At 35.6% G+C, this 19668-nt stretch overlaps 1 protein-coding gene across 4 annotated transcripts in view; it reads right to left on the bottom strand.

The window, feature by feature from the left end:
* The window catches only part of LOC118267464 (amyloid-beta-like protein), a 131476-nt gene extending 116388 nt beyond the window's left edge, over positions 1 to 15088 (bottom strand). For all 4 annotated transcript variants that reach the window (XM_050694003.1, XM_050694005.1, XM_050694006.1 and 1 more), the window contains exon 1: positions 14920 to 15088. In XM_050694003.1, the coding sequence (XP_050549960.1) occupies positions 14920 to 14985 (66 nt within the window). In that variant the 5' untranslated portion in view covers positions 14986 to 15088. The remainder of the gene's footprint in view (positions 1 to 14919) is intronic.
* Positions 15089 to 19668: the final 4580 nt, after the last annotated feature.

Below are 19668 nucleotides of genomic sequence, written 5' to 3'. Positions count from 1 at the left end.
CAATAAGCTTTTCTTCATATTTTTCTTTTACAAACTTATACTTTATATCAATGTGTTTACAACGTTTATGATAATTTTCATTTTTAATGACAGAAATTGCACTCTGATTATCTATGTTTAAACATAAAGATAATTGATTATATTCATCTATATCTAACAAAAGTTGTTTTAACCAAATGGCTTCTTTAGTAGCACTACAGGCAGCCATAAATTCAGCCTCTGTAGTTGATAGTGCTATACTTTGTTGACGCTGACTGGCCCAAGTTATAGCTGCACCATTTTTAATAAAAACATATCCTGTCATTGAACGTCTTGTTTCTGTATCATTTGCATAATCTGCATCACTAAAGCTTTCCACTACATTTGGTTGTTTATAAGTAAAATATAGACCATATTCCTTTGTTTCTTTTAGATATTTGATAATCCTTTTAACAGCTTTCCAGTGACTATCATCATAACTATCTAAATATCTGCTCACTAAGCTGACACCATACATAATATCAGGTCTACTTACAATAGCCAAATGCATTAAGGAACCAACTGCCTCTCTATAAGGTATTTTCTTGTTCAACTCAGTTTTATTTTTCTCAAGCTTTGTATTTACATCTACTGGTATACTGTTTCCATTTGCATTACTCATATTAAATTTACATAATATTTTCTCTATATATTTAGCTTGGTGTAAGAATATGTAATCTTTTCCTCTTTTTATTTCTAATCCAACAAAATTTCTAGGTTCACAAGTTTTTATTTCAAAATTCTCTTTCAAATCATTTATTACTTTATCCAATATATATTGTTCTTGTGATATTATTAACCCATCATCTACATACAGGATTAGATACACTTTGATTTCATCTAATTCACCAGTGTATACACACTTATCTGAATGACTATTAGTGAAACCAAATTTCTTCAATACAGAATCAAATTTCTGGTTCCAGCACCTAGGTGCTTGCTTCAAACCATATAGGGATTTTTTAAGTTTACAAACTAAGTTTTCTTTATTAATACATAAACCTTCAGGTGGAGTCATATAAATATCCTCTTTTATATTGCCATAGAGGAATGCCGTTTTAATATCGAACTGAATCATTTTTAAATTATTTTGACAGACTTTAGAAAGCATTACTCTTAAAGAATCATACCTGACTGTGGGTGAGAATGTCTCTGTGTAATCCACTTGATACTTCTGTGAACATCCCATGGCACACAGTCGTGACTTATACAATGGGCCATTAATCTCATCTTTAATTCTGAAAACCCACTTACATCCAATGATTTTTACTTGATCAGGTTTCTTCACCAACTCCCAGGTCTCATTCCTTTCATGTGCTTTCAGTTCTTCCTGTATAGACTTTTCCCATTTTTCCTTTTCTACAGAAGACATCGCTTCTTGGTAAGTCTTTGGCAATTCCTCTAGATGCTGATCTCCACCTTGACAAAGGTATGTATTAGTTTCATGTTTACTTTTCCTACTTGAAGATCGAGTGTTCATTTTACTAATTTTATCTAACTTTACTTCTCTTTCAGGTACATATAATGAATCATCATCAGAATGAAAGGACTCTACATCTGAAGACTCATCATATGATGATTCATAAGACTCACAAGGTTCCTTGGGGTTTTGAAGCCCTGAACTCTCTGAACATGTATTTGGATCAGTTGATTTATTAGTTAAATCTTTATCAGTAAGTGATACAGTAGTAAATTTTCTCATTATACTGTTTTCTAGAAATACAACATCTCTACTAATAATTATTTTCTTTGTTTTTGTATCTAATAATCGATAACCTTTAGTAGTTTCTGAATAACCAACAAAATACATTTTACTTGCCTTAGAATCTAGTTTCTGACGTTTCATGTTAGGTACATGGACCATAACTTCACATCCAAAGATCCGTATATGCTTCAAGTTAGGCTTCTTTCCGGACCATAACTCTTCAGGTGTCACATATGAAATTGACCTTGTTGGACATCTATTTGTTATATAAGCTGCCGTAGCTACAGCTTCTGCCCAATAGACTTTCTGAAAATTGGCATTAATTAACATACAGCGAGCTCTCTCCATAAGGGTACGGTTCATACGTTCTGCTAATCCATTCTGCTGAGGAGTGTATGAATTAGAAGTTTCATGTATTATTCCTGAATTCTGCATATATTCTTTGAACTGATTACTGAGATACTCAGTACCATTGTCAGTTCTTAACCTTTTAATTTTTAAATCAAGTTGGTTTTCTACTAGAACTTTAAACATTTTAAATTTACTAAATACTTCAGACTTACCATTAAGGAAATAGACAAATACTTTCCTTGTAAAATCATCCACAAATGTCAGGAAATATTGTGCCCCACCAATTGACTTGACTTCTAATGGTCCACAAACATCAGAGTGTACAAGTTCCAGAGGCTTCTTTGCACGGGAGCCTTCTTTTGGAAACGGCAGTCTTGACTGTTTTCCTTCTTGACAATACTCGCACACCATGTTTGATTTGTTTTTATTTATCTTGACACCTTCTACACAGTTAGGTAATTTGCTAAGATCAGAAAGGTTCAGATGGCTCATCCTTTGATGCCACAGGTAGCTGTCACTTTCATCTGAGCTACTGACATATGCTGTTGCAGTACTTGCATTCAAGCAATACATATTATTTATCAACTTGCATGACAAAATTTCTTCCTTAGAGTTATTGAGTATTTTACAGCCATTTTCATGAAACTGTACGGAATGCCCCTTCTTTATAAGTTGACTCACAGAGAGAAGATTACTTGCCAACTCCGGTACATATAACACATTTGTTATTTGTATGTTTTGAGTATTTCCATTTTTATCAGTTATTGACATATTTACTTTTCCACAGCCCTTCACTTGAAGCATTTTATCATTGGCGATACGGATGCTTGTAACTGGTGCCGGTGATAGATCATACAGCCAGTCCTTCCTCATAGTTAGGTGCATGGATGCTCCGGAGTCAATAAACCAATTATTTTTATTATTTGAAGTTGATGCTGAGAATACTGCGACATAACCATTTTCTTTTTCATCCTTCTTAGTTTGATCCTTCCTTTTTGTTTTACAGTACTTGCTAATGTGACCATGTTTATTACACTTGTAACAACGGGGACCTTTAGTTATCTTCTGTGTATTTGCTTGTGCTCTCTGCTTATTTTTATTACCGGCATATAATGCCACAGACTCGGAGCTCTTTATCTCCTGTAAGAGCTTAGTCTTCACTGCATCTGCTGTAATGGGCACACCAGAACTCTCTATTGCCATTATCATCGGCTTATATACTTCAGGTAAGCCGGCAAGTAGAAGAGTACCCAGCCACTCGTCATTAACTTCGAATGAGATGTTTCGCAACTTGTGTGCTGTCGTCATTATTTTGTTGACGTAGTCCTCTATATCTTGAGAGTTATCCAAAGTGGTTGTAATAAGATCTTTGAGTAGACCCACGCGACGCGTTAACCCCTTGTCATCGAAAGCCTTCTGTAAGTTTGTCCATACTTCCTTTGCTGTTTGTGCTTCTTGTATATGGATGTAGTTCACTGAATCAACTAATAATATGATTTTGGATTTAGCTTTCAGATCAAGTTTCGGGTCAACAGCTTTACCTTCGTTTTCTATGCAGCACCAAAGATCCTCGTGTTGTAAGTATGTTTGTACGGCAAATCTCCAGGTGTTGTAATTAGCTCGTCCAACCAGCTTTTCAATTAATACCATTGTATTTGACGACATCTCGAAGTAATTCCAATTTATATTTCCAGGCACGTGTTAGTTAAGTTAGGACGTACCACTTTAATATGGCCGGCGACCAGATTTTTATTGTTTTTACTTGTTTTTCGACTAACTAACACTTTTACGACTGAAATACGGTCTGGGCCCATAACCTGTTGTAATAAAACAGTTATTTTGCACACAAACTTTGTTTTATTTATCACTTTGAAAATATAACGACATTACAGCAGAGAAAATCGGAGCAGAGAGCAAGACGCCAAAAATGGAGGGAAAAATAATTAAACGTCAAAAGTGACATTACTGGAGAACGCGGGAATTTCAAATTACTTCAACAGAAACTCATTATCACATGCTTTCAGGATTAAAACCTCATAAATAAATAGTATCTTTATTTTAAGCACGCATTTCTCTCCAAATTATAAGTGTCAATGTAACTCCAATCAGAAAGTACTCACATAAATCAATATCGCCAAAAAAATTGAAAACCTATACAATTTTTCTGGTTTCCAATCCAATCCAATTATCAAAATCGATTGCAATCTGGAAAAAAAGATGACAGGTCTGCCACAACAGGGTATGAATTAATGATGGCCACCGTACTCGCAGACTGGAATGCGGTCTAGACATTTTTATTCCTCTCCTATAAATAGTGGTGTCCTAGCAAGGACGAACAGGTTTATCGATAATCACATTTACAGTTAAAATCGCAAGCCATCGATTTGTTTTTTAATCGATTTGTTTGGTGCACATCGATTGTGGGCTGTTTTGTTTTAATAACCGGTTTCGTGTACGGTGCTTTAAGGTATTTATAATTGTTGTTGTATATTATTTTTGTAGTACAATAATAGAGGATGGTTCTGCACATTTCATATTAAAATTTTTATTACGAAATAATCTTACATTTCGAGTAAGGTATGTGTGTGGGAAAGTGCCAAAGATACAGCAAGAGACGTAAGCAATTCTAATAACATACAAAGTTAGAGTCGAGTATCCAATAATAAAGCTCCAGCAACGTTCCAAAGCGTTCGAGACTCACACTGTTATTACAAACCGCGACTTAGTTGCCAACAACGAGGGAACCTTAAAACCAGGCACTCAGCTAGTCAGTAAACAAAGGCAGGCTAATAAAAACTGCTGCAATACAACACAACTGTTTTCTTGTTACCGAACAGAAAACGAGTTTTACAAAGTTGCTCGTTTACAAATACAAGGCGAGAATCATGTACCCACGCCTTTATTCCACTTTCCTCTATGGTCCCTCTGACGTTGCTGTCAAAAGGAGTTCCAATTTCAAAAGGAACATGAGAACGTAAAGGTGATATTTACTCGTATGTCCGTTTAAGGGCTTCGATTGTCTGATTTTGCTCAAACGTACGTCCTCCTTACAGCTCTGTTGAATTATTGAACAGCCCTTTCCTTGACATTGAAGTAAGTCTTACTGCCACAACTTGAAGGACCGCTGGTACTTTATTTGATAAATAAAATGGCGTCTAGTCAATACAACATTTGAAGGCACATAAATTGTCCTCCTCGTGTCGTGTAATGCCTTTAAATGGTTATTTGTGGCGACGTTATGTGTTATTTATATTGATAACGAATGCAGTGTTATGGTTAGAGAACAAAACTAAACTCTTACATTAGACTAATAAATAACTTCAATAACCGAAACTTTCAGCTAGCCGTCTTAACCTTCAGAAGTCTCGAAAGTACATTATTGCTTAAGTACTAAAACTGTGAATTCTCTAATGAACCTTGAGAGCAGAGCCCCTAAGTCTACTTGTCCTTGTAAGACATAAACTTGGAACTTGTCTAAGAATAGATAAATTTCCCTTCGCACCCTCTCTGCCACAACACTCCAGCATGTTGCATTCTTGTTAAACAAAAGACTGTAGCACAAACTACGGAGTAGAAAGTTCTAAGACGGCTCTAATGTGGCCACTAAACCTGTGCAGCGTTGATTTGGAAACATCTAGAAGATATTCTTCTAGAAATAAAAAATGTGGGATTCAGTAGGATGCCTAACTTTTTTACTAATAAAGTATTTTGTAAAGATTTTTATTAGGTAGTTTGGCATTGTTACTGCTAAGAAATATAGTTGGAACATTGATAAATTTTGCACATCTACACCAAATCCACAAAAACTAATAATAACAGCTGAATGTCATGCGATCTATGTAAATAATGCATCAAATACATTTGTAGATCTCAAAGACACATTCTGTCAGAATTATTAATCAGTGCAAGTTGGAGGTACTTATTTTATTTAAATTTCGTCGACTCTCATTTAATACTGATTTTAATATATTTTTCTACTCTTAAAGTACATAACTACATAACTACATAGGTACATCTGTCAATGACACCTACGTGCCTAAGTTCGCCCACTAAGCATAAATTGCGTAGTGATTCTATGTTTAGTTGGCGTCGCTTCCTTCGTGGCCCTAATCTTGCGGACTGAAGGCTTAGCACGGTGCGGAGTACCGTCGCCATCTTTCAAACGGGGATTAAATTTCAAAGAAACTCTTTGAATTCAGGGTAGGTGTGTGGCACTGTTATGTTATTTTCTTTAAATCTATTTAGCGGTTAGATGAAAACGCTACTTTGTACCGCGTTTGAGAAATACTTTCTACAAAAAAATGTTATGGAACTTTGACGTTAAAAATTCCATTTTTATTTTCTGGAATGTTCGTTATTCGCAAGCTTGCTAAGATATTTTATTTTTATTTAAGAGACTTGTGTTCAAAGTCTTAGTAACGGATACCGATCTCAATATCTACAGAGGAATATAGCGACGTAGGAATAGAATTTGGAATCAAAGATAAAGGCCAAAATCCTTTAGCTTGAGCGGATTGATTAAATCGAGCACATCGGTGGGAGGAAGGATTATGGTGTTCAAAGGAGTTCAAAGGAACATAGTCCGGAGCTCTGCAATACTCCCAGTAAATGTTTTAGTTTAGTTTAGTTTACATATTTCTATTATTCACTTCAACTTGACTTTACGTCCAACAATTTTAATCAAATTCTTAATTTTTTTCAACTTCACGCTTTAAGAGAAGTCTGTTGACTCGAGAAAAATATGAGTGAGTTTTCTCATTTCTGTAAATTATTGCGATGCTCTTCATAAAGGACGAAGTTTTGTATGCCGGTCCGGTTTCGGAGGAAGACGGGGATCATATTGACAAAGTTTTATCGCTAAAACGTTGTTTATGTACCTATTGAAAGATACGTAACGTTTTGTTGCTAACCAATTCTTGGAACATCCTCTACTATCAAGGATGATTAAATTATAAACTGCCCCTTTTGAGCAAAGTATGGGTATAGTTTCCAAGCGAAGATCCTATATAAAATTAGATGCTATGTTTTGTTATCTATGCAAGTTTTAAGTAAATGTACTCATTACTATTATGTCATATCATTTTGTTTAGACTCATTGTAGTTTATAAACAAAACAGTATCAAAAAGAGACTACCTAGCTGGTCGAATGGTCGCGAGTGAGACTGATGGACAAGGGGTCTCGTGTTCGATTCCTGGGTCGGGCAAAGTATAACTGAAGTTTTTTCGGTTTTTAGAAAATTTCACAGTGGTAGCAAGGAGTCTAGAAATGTGCCCGGTATATAAGAACAGCCCCCTATTACATGGGACTTATAACACAAAAGGTGAAAAGTAGATGCACATTGTATAGCGGCATTATGTGCCGTAATGTGCACCTCTGCCTACCCTTCAGGGATAAAAGGCGTGTCGTTGATTACCGAAAACCAATCTAGCTCATTTTCACCTCTAGCTTATAGAACTTTCTATAACCGAACTAATTCCAAATTCGAATTCAAAATTCAAATCACATTCCATATTCGATAGACTTGGACACAAACTAGCTGCTATTGTTCCAGCCTTTGAATAAACGAGGGAACAACATTGTGGCACTATTCAAAATATTGATCATCTAAGCACAACTGGCTGCATTTAGCACAATACCTCGACGTGGCCATTCGCAAGTTTTCAATAGAATCAATGAAGTGTACATTGTGCTGGAACACCGCAGATAACTGAAATTAATAACCTAATGCTATATGTACATAGTATAGTTTGTATTTGTACACTTTGTTCATTGCGCTGTCGTCGGGTAGGTGTTGTATGTATGGTTTTATGCGATTAGTGTTGGACTGTAGTTAGTTAATGTGCAACTGGTTTTGTGATTTATGTGTTTCGCTGTGTGCGTTTGTGATTAGTTTGTAATGCTCGTATTTACTGGTATCATTCGTGTTTATCAGCAAATGAGCTTTTGCCTAACTGCGGAACGTTTAACAAGTTCGTTTTTGCTAGGTGTAAAATAATGACCCTGACTATTAAACACTAGTAGTATTTTCCTAGTTTCTATTTCACTTTTTGTAATTAAAATTATTATAATATATAACAAAAGCTGCATAAACTTCTAAAACACATTATTTCGATTCAATTAATACAGCTACCAAAAACAGAAGCGATCTATCAGAACTTTAATCCAACTCATTTATATTTACGTTTATTAATAAAATTAATTTAAAATAAACTGGCACAACAAGCCCAAAATAAACTAGCACACGTCGTCTCGTATCGTATCCCAATTAAACAAAACGCTAACACCTCGGCGTAGGTTTTAATCACTCCACAATGGACCGGGAGGACGGGACAAACCTTATCAGCGGCACACATACACAACAAAAGGGCACTCGAGCCGCTTAAACAATGGTCACTCTACAAAGCCACCCCAAATCCAGGGAGAGAGGAAAATTGGAATAAAACCTGGCCTCATCGACTGGGTTACCAGATAATATATTTAAAAAGACATTACGTTATGAAAAAGAGATTTGAAAATGGAATTCTGAGGCTTCTTTTAAAAACAGAACAATATGGCGCACGCTAGGTGCTAGTGTGCGTTTACTGAGAATAAAAGTTAAAGGAGAAGTTTTACTTTATAGGTTTTCTGTGAGAGTAATGGACTTTTCTTGTCACTCCGTCTCTAGGAACACAGGAGTGTGTGGAATGGGAATAAAACTTGCCATTTCGCCTATGAATATGTAAAGCTTTTGACATAAATTTCTCTTTGGCGTAAACTTAGGTATATGTGGTTAGTTGGTTACGTCATCAAAGTTCCCTACAATAGGGAGATTTATATCTGCTAACAGAAAAACTTCGTAAAGGAAATCGTTCATTACCGTGGCTATGAGCAATGTACCGAGGAACAACAAACCTATCATCATCATAAATATTATCGCTTAAGGGTACTTTTCAACCAAAGATGTACTATTTAACTTTACTGTGAGGATGTAATAGCTAAGCTTTAAATCTATGTGACCGTTTTCACTGATACTAAGCTATAAAATGGTGCGAGTAAGATATGCCGCCGCAAAATAGCTGCACGAGAAAAATGCGTGAATGTGCGATGTATCGATAGTAGGAAAACCATCCTTAGCACGCATTTTTCCAACCATATAAAAAACATATCTTAATTGAACCCGTTTCCACCAGTTTCCACCGGTACACATATCTTATGTGTATAAATATGATTGGTGGAAGCCAAACGCATCCACAGCAACGTAGCATAGCACATCTCTGGTGGAAGGGCACCATAATTGTCGACCTTAGTCCTTAACTCGTTTTGCTTAGCAACGTGTTGTAGTTACTGCATTACTTGAAGAAAACAAATTACAGGTGGTAAATGGGTAATTGCTGTACGTATAATAGGAATAATAGATTTATAACTACTCGCATAAAAGAGTTGTATTTTACCATAAAATTGACTTGACATTGAAGAAAAGTGTGACATTGAATTTTTCAGTTTCGATTTCGCGACCTTTTTTAAATGGCTTTCATTCTGACCATGGAACAAACGAGTCTTAAGTACAGTTTACTGTACACATAACAATCTTGAGACTTACTAAATTAACTAAAAATCACCGTTTACATTTTTCTATTAATGTACGTGAATAAACGGTGATTTTTAGTTAATTTAAAAAAATATATAAAACATACTTGTAAGCAAGAAGTACGGCCATACAACCATACAATTAGAAACTCATACACCTAAACACCTCTAGCAAAACCGTGATCCATAGCCGACCACTTCATCACAAAGCGAATGTAGTCATCCGACCATAGAGCTATGCTGCTTGACAGCCAATATTCAGGTGATCCGATAAAGCCGGCTCTCCCCTTTTGTTCCACAGTATCAATCACTCATATTCCATCACGGCGAACCAGATTCTCTTTTAAAAAAGAATCTGAAGAGTGTATTCGAAAAGTTTATTACTTGTCGACGGTTTCTAGTGGGGATGTGATCGGATTTTGATGGGTGCTGGATAAAAACAGGGTTTTGGGGAGTTGAACTACCATATAGTATCTTCGTTAGAGTAACAGTGGTTAGATAACAGTCTAAGGAGAGCTACTTTTTTTTGGAATGAGTGTATTGTTATGCAATAATAATGGCAAGACAAAAATGCTTTTTAAAAATACAAACCACTAAAAACTAAAACGCGAATTTTCTTCAGTTTTCATTTATTTTGCCGTCAAACCCTATTAAAATCACATTCGTACTAATATTTACACTCTAATGAACTTAATAGTAACTCATACACAGGTAACCAACTCAAACCGAGCTCATTAGCCTAACTTAATGATTAATGATTGTTTGAAAATCATTACCGGAAAAGTATACCGGCCTATAAAATAGCAGAAACCTTTTTGAAGTACCAGGAGCCGTGAAATGAGTAGGAGGTTTAATTTAATTAGCCAATCGATCATAAGGTAAATTGACAGAAAATGTTACGAACATAAAATTAAAAGGGTCTTTTTTATTTTACACGTGTTATTATGTGTCAAGTCGCGTTCCCATTGTGAAATAAGTGATGTCTCTTTTTAACAGACTTAAAAAAAGGACGTTCTGTGGTCGACGTGTACCTATGTTCGATTTTGATGCGGTTTTCAGAAAAGTGTTTGTTACACTTAGTAACAGGTCATAGTTTACTGACAATAATTTTTGTAACTGACAAATATTCAACTTATTCAAATTAAAGCTTAAAAAAAACAATGTACCTAAAGCCAATTTCCATAACGCATTAACAACCAACTATGCGTTAAACACCTTCTTACTCTCAATGAGGTATTACGCAAATTACTTTTAAGTATTGCCCGACTTATAACCCAAATATTTCTAGCACATCTGCATAAATCAACATTTCAACTGAGAGCTAAAGGTTTAGAACTCGAAAGGTATCATGACTTGCAGAAAGAAATATTCTGCAAGAAAATCCACAGAGTTTTTGCCTATCCACTCAACATTCACAAGAAACCCATTTGGAATTCGTTCACGTTCATCAGCTAAGGGTACTTCGATTCCTGATCGTTGAAGTACAATCGTTATCATCATGCTGCCCCCAATAACCACTGTTATTCCTTTTGAGGACAGTATAGAATCATGTTTTTACTACCAGTACTCTTTTCGCGACTGTCATAAAACTGCACATTTAACAGGGCGCCTTAGTATGAGTTTGCTTTACGTTGAACGAAAACGAAACGAAAGCACGTTCGGCGGTCTGATTGGCCGGTGCGAATGAACCAACCAATCACAGCGAACACGATCTCGTCAAACGCAAAAGAAACTCGTAGTCGTACTAAGCCCAAAGAAGGTGAGCAACAGAAAATAAAACTTATTAAAACTCTGTCAATAACCTGAACTTTTTAAACTGTGATAAACATAAATATCCGAGTGTCAAAATCATCATCTGTGATAAATACCATCAGACCAATGGAGATTATAGGAAACCTTATTTAATTAGGGGAGAGTCTTAAATAAAGTCCAGCAGTGGACTCTTACAAACGGTAGATGTACCGTATTAAAAACTCACAAGAAATTCATTTGATTTTCACGTCCATCTACTGCCAAAGGATTTTTAATACCTGATTGTTGGAATACTGTCAACGACATCATGTCGACCCCCCATAAACACTGTTCCGGTCTCTAGCTGTTTTATTACATCCATATTTAAATGTTTAGTATCCACATTACCAATTAATGGCTATCACGGCGAGACAACGGCGACGGAAGACATTTTTGTAAGCGTTATAAATCTTTGTCTTTATCATAGTTGCTCATTATTGTAGGTACGGAAGGTACATAAGTAAAATCAGTTTATTTATGGTAAATTAGAGTTCGATAGTAAATTATTTAATTTAAAAGCGCATACTTAGAATTCTAAAGAAGTAAATCTACCTTTAAATCTACCACATTTAAAGGAATTGATTTGTGGAAGTAGAGCCCTGCTTCGGCACAAATGGGCCGGCTCGACCGAAGTGATACCACGGTCTTGTAGAAAACCGACGTGTAACAACGCTTACATTGTGTGATAAAGGTTACCGGAGGCCCAATTACCTCCCTTCCCAATCTTCCTAATCCCCGATTGCTCAATAACCCTTAAATTCTAACCTAACCCCTTCCTTTTTCCAGAAACGAAAAAACACTGCTTCTATGAATGCTAGATGATAGGCACCGCCTTCTATAAAGCAGAAGTGTGTCTATTATTAACTAAGAAAATCGTTGTTTACCACAAAAATAAATTTAGAATTTGCTCACATCGAAATCATATGTAATTTACGGCTATTTCCTCCAGGCTGTGCGGGCTGAGTGAATGCACGGACGCAGCAAATGAGATAGATATTTATGGAAATGAGGCTGTATAGGCAACAACACGCAAAAGTATTGCGCATTACTTATGCCCGTCGCCTTTGCAGCTGCCTGTATATACCCCGTAATATCGAACACCCTGTATTTCAGCAATGACGCAATACCGCCGGAATAAAAATATTTTTTGTGAGAAAAATTCTAATATTCAAGCGCTGTTTTTTCGTTCTAAATAATATAAATAAAACTACGTTCAATATTGGTGATGTTATAAAAATCTGAACACCAATATCCCGTTTTCCGATTCGATTCGATTCGAATTCGCAAGAGATTGAAAACGGACGCGCTTTATTTTTTTTTATTCTTATATTGGAAACTTCTTTAAATCTCAACGTACATATAAATAGACGTAAGCTAAAAATAAAACAGATCATAAGTAAATTGAAGGTATTGACGAAAATTCAAGTAGAATATTGTTGTGTCTCCCATTCCCGACACACCCTTATAGTGAACACGAGAGTTGAATGCCCCTTCGCACTTTAATTGATTTTATAAGTCTACTTAGGAACAAAATAAGAAGCCAGACAAGTTGCTTTTGTTCGAATTACTTGAAGTTGTATCGTAGACTTCAGTTCAACAAATAAATTTTAGCAATTTCATTATAAAGTACTATAATTTATTACTTTATTTTGAGATAAGTTTTTTGTACAGTTGGCTTTTGCTATACAATGCTATACCATTAGTCTTGCCTATAAATGATAGCCAACTGCAGTAGAGCTTTTCTGTCAAACACTGGCATGTGCCCAGTCTTAAGACTCTACTTAATCCTTACCCATTGTAATAAAATTAACAAATATTCAAGCAGAAATTTGATTACCGTATTAGCTTCTGCCAGCGGCTTCGCTCATGGTCCCGTGAGATAAAAAGTAGCCTATGTGTTTTTTCAGACCATAATCTACCCATATTCCAAATTTCATCCCGATCCTTTTAACCGTTTTGAAGTGATTGATTAACAAACATACTCTCAAACTTTCGAATTTTCCTCTATAATATTAGAAAAAAGTGTCCGACAAAATTTTAAAATAACATGACGGTCTTTTCTTTCAACTAGCGTGTAGAAGAATAGTTATTGACCTACCCAAACTGAATTAAATCGATCGTAGTTGAGTAAATTCTACCATAATGTCCACCCATACATTTTATATGAAAGGCACATTAAAAAAGCCGACGGGAGTCGCTCGTAAACCGTAGATCCAAGTCCGATTGTCCTTTATTACTGTGCAATACTATTTTATTTTATTGATCGTATAGCTTTCAAGCAATTAATCAACCGCTGAACAGCTAATGTATTAGTTACATACATAATGTAATGTTCTTAGCGTGCAGCGCTGAATGCGCTTTAATTAACACGAGTACTTGGAATGCTACATGCATTTTAGATGTTCGAATCTGTTAAGATCTTAGATTTTTATTTTACTTATAGTTTTTATTCAATTAGTAAGCTTTTTTCAATTAAAGAAAATAGAGAAAGAAAATCTGTTCCAATGTTTAGTTTTTACTTTTGAATAATTAATATATTTTCTTTAATATAACGTAGAATATTTTTTGCAATAGTAATGTCAGAAAACATATAAAACATGTCTCTTATGTAACTTTAACTGAAAATAATTGTTTAATATGCATTACAACTACTTATTTTGATTAAAAACGAGATTTATAGATGTTTTGAGTCTAATTATAAGATTTTATTAATCTTTCCGACCTCTTTAGTACGATATATTTTTCAGTAGTTTACGAAAACAGATTCAAACGATTAAACCCAATAAAACTCATGTAAATGTTGTTTTACTAACTCATTATTGAAAAGGTGATTCACTTTTCAATCTATTTCCAGAGAAATGACTAAAGAAAGTCATAAAAGTATTTTTATAGCATCCGCAAGTCCAAACCGTTCATGATGTCTAAGATTTTATTGCCGTTTATTATTCTAAACTACGGAAAAGTGCTAAAAAGCACCTTTAGTCCACCGTAAAGACTTTTTCTTCTTCTGATTTACTTCGATTCGATGAATAATGGCATGGTATTGCATAATACAATTTATTTTTCTGGTTCTCTTTTCTTCTTCGTGTTTCAAACCTAGAAATCTCGGACATTTATAAAAAGAACTGCCGCATAAACAAATACACACGTCTCTCCGTCCACGTAGATACCTGTGAAAACATTCCTATACGCTAAAACTTACAAAAAACGCAAAACAAGTTGAACACACTTATCTAAGACCCAATATACGTTACGCAACCCAATAAATAGATCGTCAATCGAAAAACTGTAAGAAAATGCTAACGAAAACAACTTTTACGGCGTCTACAAGAACGGGCTTCTTTCAGTCAGCCACTATTTTACACCCGCCTTGAAAACATTACCGAACACATTCAATCGATTTTCGACTTAGTGTCCTCGGCACGATGCCGGCGGCACGCGGACAAATTAATTCATACAACATCTTCCATTCAAGCCTTTATCTTACCTGTCCAGCATGGAGCACGTCCAAAAATATGGTAAATACACTTATAAAAAGCACGGCGCGCGTCATTTCTGCGGCCGCGTTGCGTTCTTATACCGGACTGGCGAGAGCTGACGTTTGTGCCAGACGCCAGAAACCTGCGTACTAGTCGTGGTACGGCACTGTAGCCGTACCTAGCGTCGTATAGATCGACCCTCCCGGGAGCGACAGAGACGGCACACGCTGCCCAGCAAGTCCGACAGAGACGCAAGAGGGAGGATAACGCACGCGCAATGCTGTAAACGCTGCGTACAATGAGGACTCTATCGAAGGGAATCACGAATGCCGTCTTCGTCTGGCTTTGTCTGGATTTCCCGATGATGATGCGTCATTTTTTTCTAATGGATATTTGCACGATATTTTTGATGCAACTCAAAAAATATTCGCGACTATCATTAAAGATCCGCGTTAAATGTCATGGGAACCTAGCCCTTTGGGATCATATAGGTTGCACTCGATATTGTTATGGATAAGTTGAGCGTTGGGTAATAAATGCCCTTTAATACCTGGGCTGAGTCATCAAATACCAACGTGGGGGGGACTTAGAGCTTTCACCCCGCTATATTTCTACGCCTTTAGACTTAGGTGTAGAAAATCGATTGTGTGAGTATGATTCAGCCTTATGTTGGAACTTATTTCAATACAAAGTCGTTTAAAGTTAAAAAGTCTATGTCTGTTGTTTGCAACGAATATATTTTTATTCGTGAATTTTTTACGTTCAATAAAAGTTTAGTTGCAAATGTATATTTTTTTAGATAGAATGCTGCCAATGGTCAGCGGATTAAACAAATACATAAACATAAATACAAATGCGTACAGTTTTGTAGTATACAGCGATTGATCGAAAAATGTAAAAAAAGGATTTTTAGTGAAAATAGAATCACGTTTTCATATTTAACTTTTACTGTTGTACTCAGAGACATTTAATGATTACTTAAACTGTTCCTTAGTAGCGATTTTGTTCTGACAATAATTGCTAAGGTTTGGTTTAAATAACCATTAAATAACTCTGAGTATGGCAGTTAATCAAATAAACATTTTTATTGCGTTACAAATTATCTTTAATACTGACTATATTCTTAAGTTAAAAAATATTACATAAATGTATGTTTTTCAGCACGTATTCACCGGCTCTATGGCAAAATATTGTATTTGTTACTATATTTTATGTTTTTGACATCTGTCTAATATATTGACGGTGTTGCCGTCACTACAGATTATTCGATGATTAAATTATATTATTATAATGATACCTAATTAGGTATCATCTGTGTAATAAGTTAGGTAATTACCTAATTAATTAGATATTAACTTAGCTGCCTTGTTGTTCGGGTAGGTAACCTAGGATAGGTAGCTAGGTAACATGATTTTGATCTAATCAACAGAATATTTGTAGTAGTTCCCCCTTTAGATAAAAACAGTGTTGCAACAATAAAACAAACAGCACCCCTTCCCTTTGTGTGCAAGGTCCCTGTGAACAATTCCTTCGTCGATTGAATGATGATGAAATCTTCGCAGCTTGCCATTAAACATGCAACACCCCTGGGTCCGCCTGTCATAGGCATAGCTGCTTTAGGTGCGGATCGATTCCAGTCTCTAGTAAATATAGTGTCAGTTTAAGTTTTTAAAGATTTTGTATTTATTGTTAAGTACAAAAAAAAATACAAAATCTTTTCATTATTTTCATCCTCGCCAACATCGTCATACCATCCACAAGACCACTGAACATTAATCTCTTCCAATGACTTCCAGATCAAAGTGACCTGCATCCAGCGTCTCCCTAAGACTATTATCAATTAGATATTTGTTAACTCAATCCAATTATTACTGTATTCTCAGAATATGAGTACCAAAAGGTATTTACTTAGGTGATCTATCTGCTTATTTACTCCCTATTTCGTAAAAAAACTTTGTGTATCAAAGGTCACAAATGCTCATGTTGCTTGCCTACATGATCGCAACACCCCTGTGCTTCACCTCTCACCCTTGTCAGCGGCACGTGTATCAATTTCACTACACCCTGTATCACCCTGTCTACGGTCTATGCCTACTTTCCAAGTGTCAAAAGTTATTCCATTCTGATTTGTTTATCGAACGGTTTTCCATTCTAGAATTACCGAACCTGGATCATATTCTGTAAAAAAGGTACTAAAGGCACCCTTCCATTGTATGCGGACTGCCTAGCAGGTTACCGGGACTCCAGCTCGAAAAGCAGGACTAGGAACAGGGTGGTTTTTAGTCAGTAAGAGTCTGACACTCCCTCTCACGTCGCCCAAGGCGCGAGAAATGATTGGATGATTTTCCCTGGTCAAAAAAAAACCTTCCATTATAATAGGAAAATCTTATTGCTTTATAATTCTATTTTAGAATGGAGTTAAGCATGTATGTATGGATACATTCATACAGTCACTGAAAGCAGATCGTCGTTGATAGATTCCTAATAAGTTTCCAATATATTCACAATTTGCAATCCATTTCGCTACCACATTTCACCCCATCAGAAGTCAAATTAATATACCTCCTACATCACTAGATATTAAATTAATCACTAATTGGACAGAAAATCCGTTTCATTCCTACTTTAAAACCACATAAAAACCTTGGATCTAAAGGAAAAATTGATAAAACTGGCCTCTGGTTCCAATACCTCCAATTTAAGCGTAAAGCGCTTTATTAATTCCGCTTTAAACAGCGAAGTTTCGTTTCATAAAATTCATCGGTGAATTGCAGCGGTGTTCATAGCCGCCGTGTGATAGATAGCCTATCAGGTGTGGGTGCGTTTATGCACTTCAGTGGCAAAGCTGCACTCCGCATGATTGAGTAGCTCGCGTCCGTATATTGAGCTGGTATGCGTGGATCTGCGTGGAAACGATACTTCAGGCTCATTTTGATTATGTAACTATTGCTGTATGTAAGTATAAACAAATGTATTATAAAGTCTTGTTGGACGAATTAATGTGATAAATGATAAATTATAAATGATATTTTATTTTTGCAAATAGGTAACAATGTAACTCTTTTACACGTCAATCTCTTAAATAACTAGATGAAGCCGGCATTACCTATCGGACTGCTCTGAGAAGAAATGCGTTTGTGTTTAAAATTTTCTATAAAACGACCAATAATATAATAGGCTACTTTCCTACTAGTCAAATTCAATACTTTTTTCGAAACGTCAAAAACGATATTTTCTATGAACTTTGTATGAAATAGTGCGTATAATTGTAACATTTTCCTAGAAAAAATCGAAAATTAAATAGTTCATCAAATTTATGAATGAAAACCCGTCGACAGATAAAATGTAGTACACAGAAACCCTGACCTAGATTAACATGTGGAATATTTATGTTCCGGGAACAATGTACCTCGCGGCCAAAACGTCGTACTACGGTTGTTCTTCTGAATTAAAGAAGATTAAAAATGTCTTCCAATCCATTTACCTAATGTAATTTCCATATTAGGTAGATTAGATTGGTATACTTATTTTACACACTTTATAAAAACGGACCCACGATACAGGAGATCCCAGTGGGGTAACGTTTTTTAAATATACAACGTCACGCCTTTTATCCCCGAAGGGGTAGACAGAGGTGCACAATACGGCGTTTTATAAACAAATAAAATTATCCTTACCAAATGAGACAATAATTTTCGCTCACAATTAATTTGAAAATCAATGGACACTCGTTTCCATTCACTCGACTAAGATCAAGTAGATGTATTGTGTTTTACAAAGACATATCTTCGCTCGCTGCTTCATCTGACATTTTACAAGTCCTTTGTTAAAAAGTAAGCTTCCGTTAAAACAAGCTTAAAGCTTAAACAATGTTATTGTTTTCGACGGTTAACTTAAAACAGATGCTCAATTTTCAACTTTATAACATGCCTGATAAAGTACAAAATGTGCTGAAAATGTTCACCAGTGTGGGGTAGGTTGATATGCTTTTATCTGTTCTAGGAAACTCTGGATGAATTCTTGGAAAACAAAGCTCTGTTTGATTAGGTGTTACTAATTACCTACATAATTACAGTAATCCGTAATGAGCTATGAAAGTTAAGGTTTTATTATTATAATTAATTTATTCTCGGTTTACCTAATAATTAATTTCAATAATTTTGTAACTGTGTACTAAAACTGTACCTATAACTGAAATATCATTTACACAAACAAAGTTCAACAACCCAAATATAATAAGAAGTGCTAGTTTAACTCTTTGAAATAAACTGACCAAAGAACCCTCAGTATAAAACTAGTAGGTTATGGCGAGCACACAATATATTTTTATTAATTCGCCAGCAGCAATAAGGCTGTGACGTCGATGTTTTGGCAACGCCGACCGACGTCCGGGGTATGATTGGGCCAATATTGATCACACGAAACCCGGTTTAACCGACAAAACGCTCTTACGTAATTTTTCATCGGTCTTTTAGACCCTTTATATAGCACAGTGTTACCGTTGTACTAATTGATCCAAAAGGCCAGGCCAACATATTTGGAGCTGACCCCGTTCAATTTTGGCCATCTAGAACTTTGAGCACTCTCATCAACTTTATTAAGCTTAAGCTTTAGTCGGAGGTAAGTGTGATAAAAAGAGAACCAGTATATTGGAGATTCACAAAGAGAATGCTTACCTACTTATGTGCACATGCATCATTCACATTTATTTTAAAGCACTATAAAATCAAACAAAGCTCTTGCATAAAGCATGTTTT

Source organism: Spodoptera frugiperda, chromosome 6 (genome assembly GCF_023101765.2).
Source record: "Spodoptera frugiperda isolate SF20-4 chromosome 6, AGI-APGP_CSIRO_Sfru_2.0, whole genome shotgun sequence".
Taxonomy (NCBI): Eukaryota; Metazoa; Arthropoda; class Insecta; order Lepidoptera; family Noctuidae; genus Spodoptera; species Spodoptera frugiperda.
Note: the sequence above shows the minus strand (reverse complement) of the source record. Positions and strands in the feature narration are given on the sequence as shown.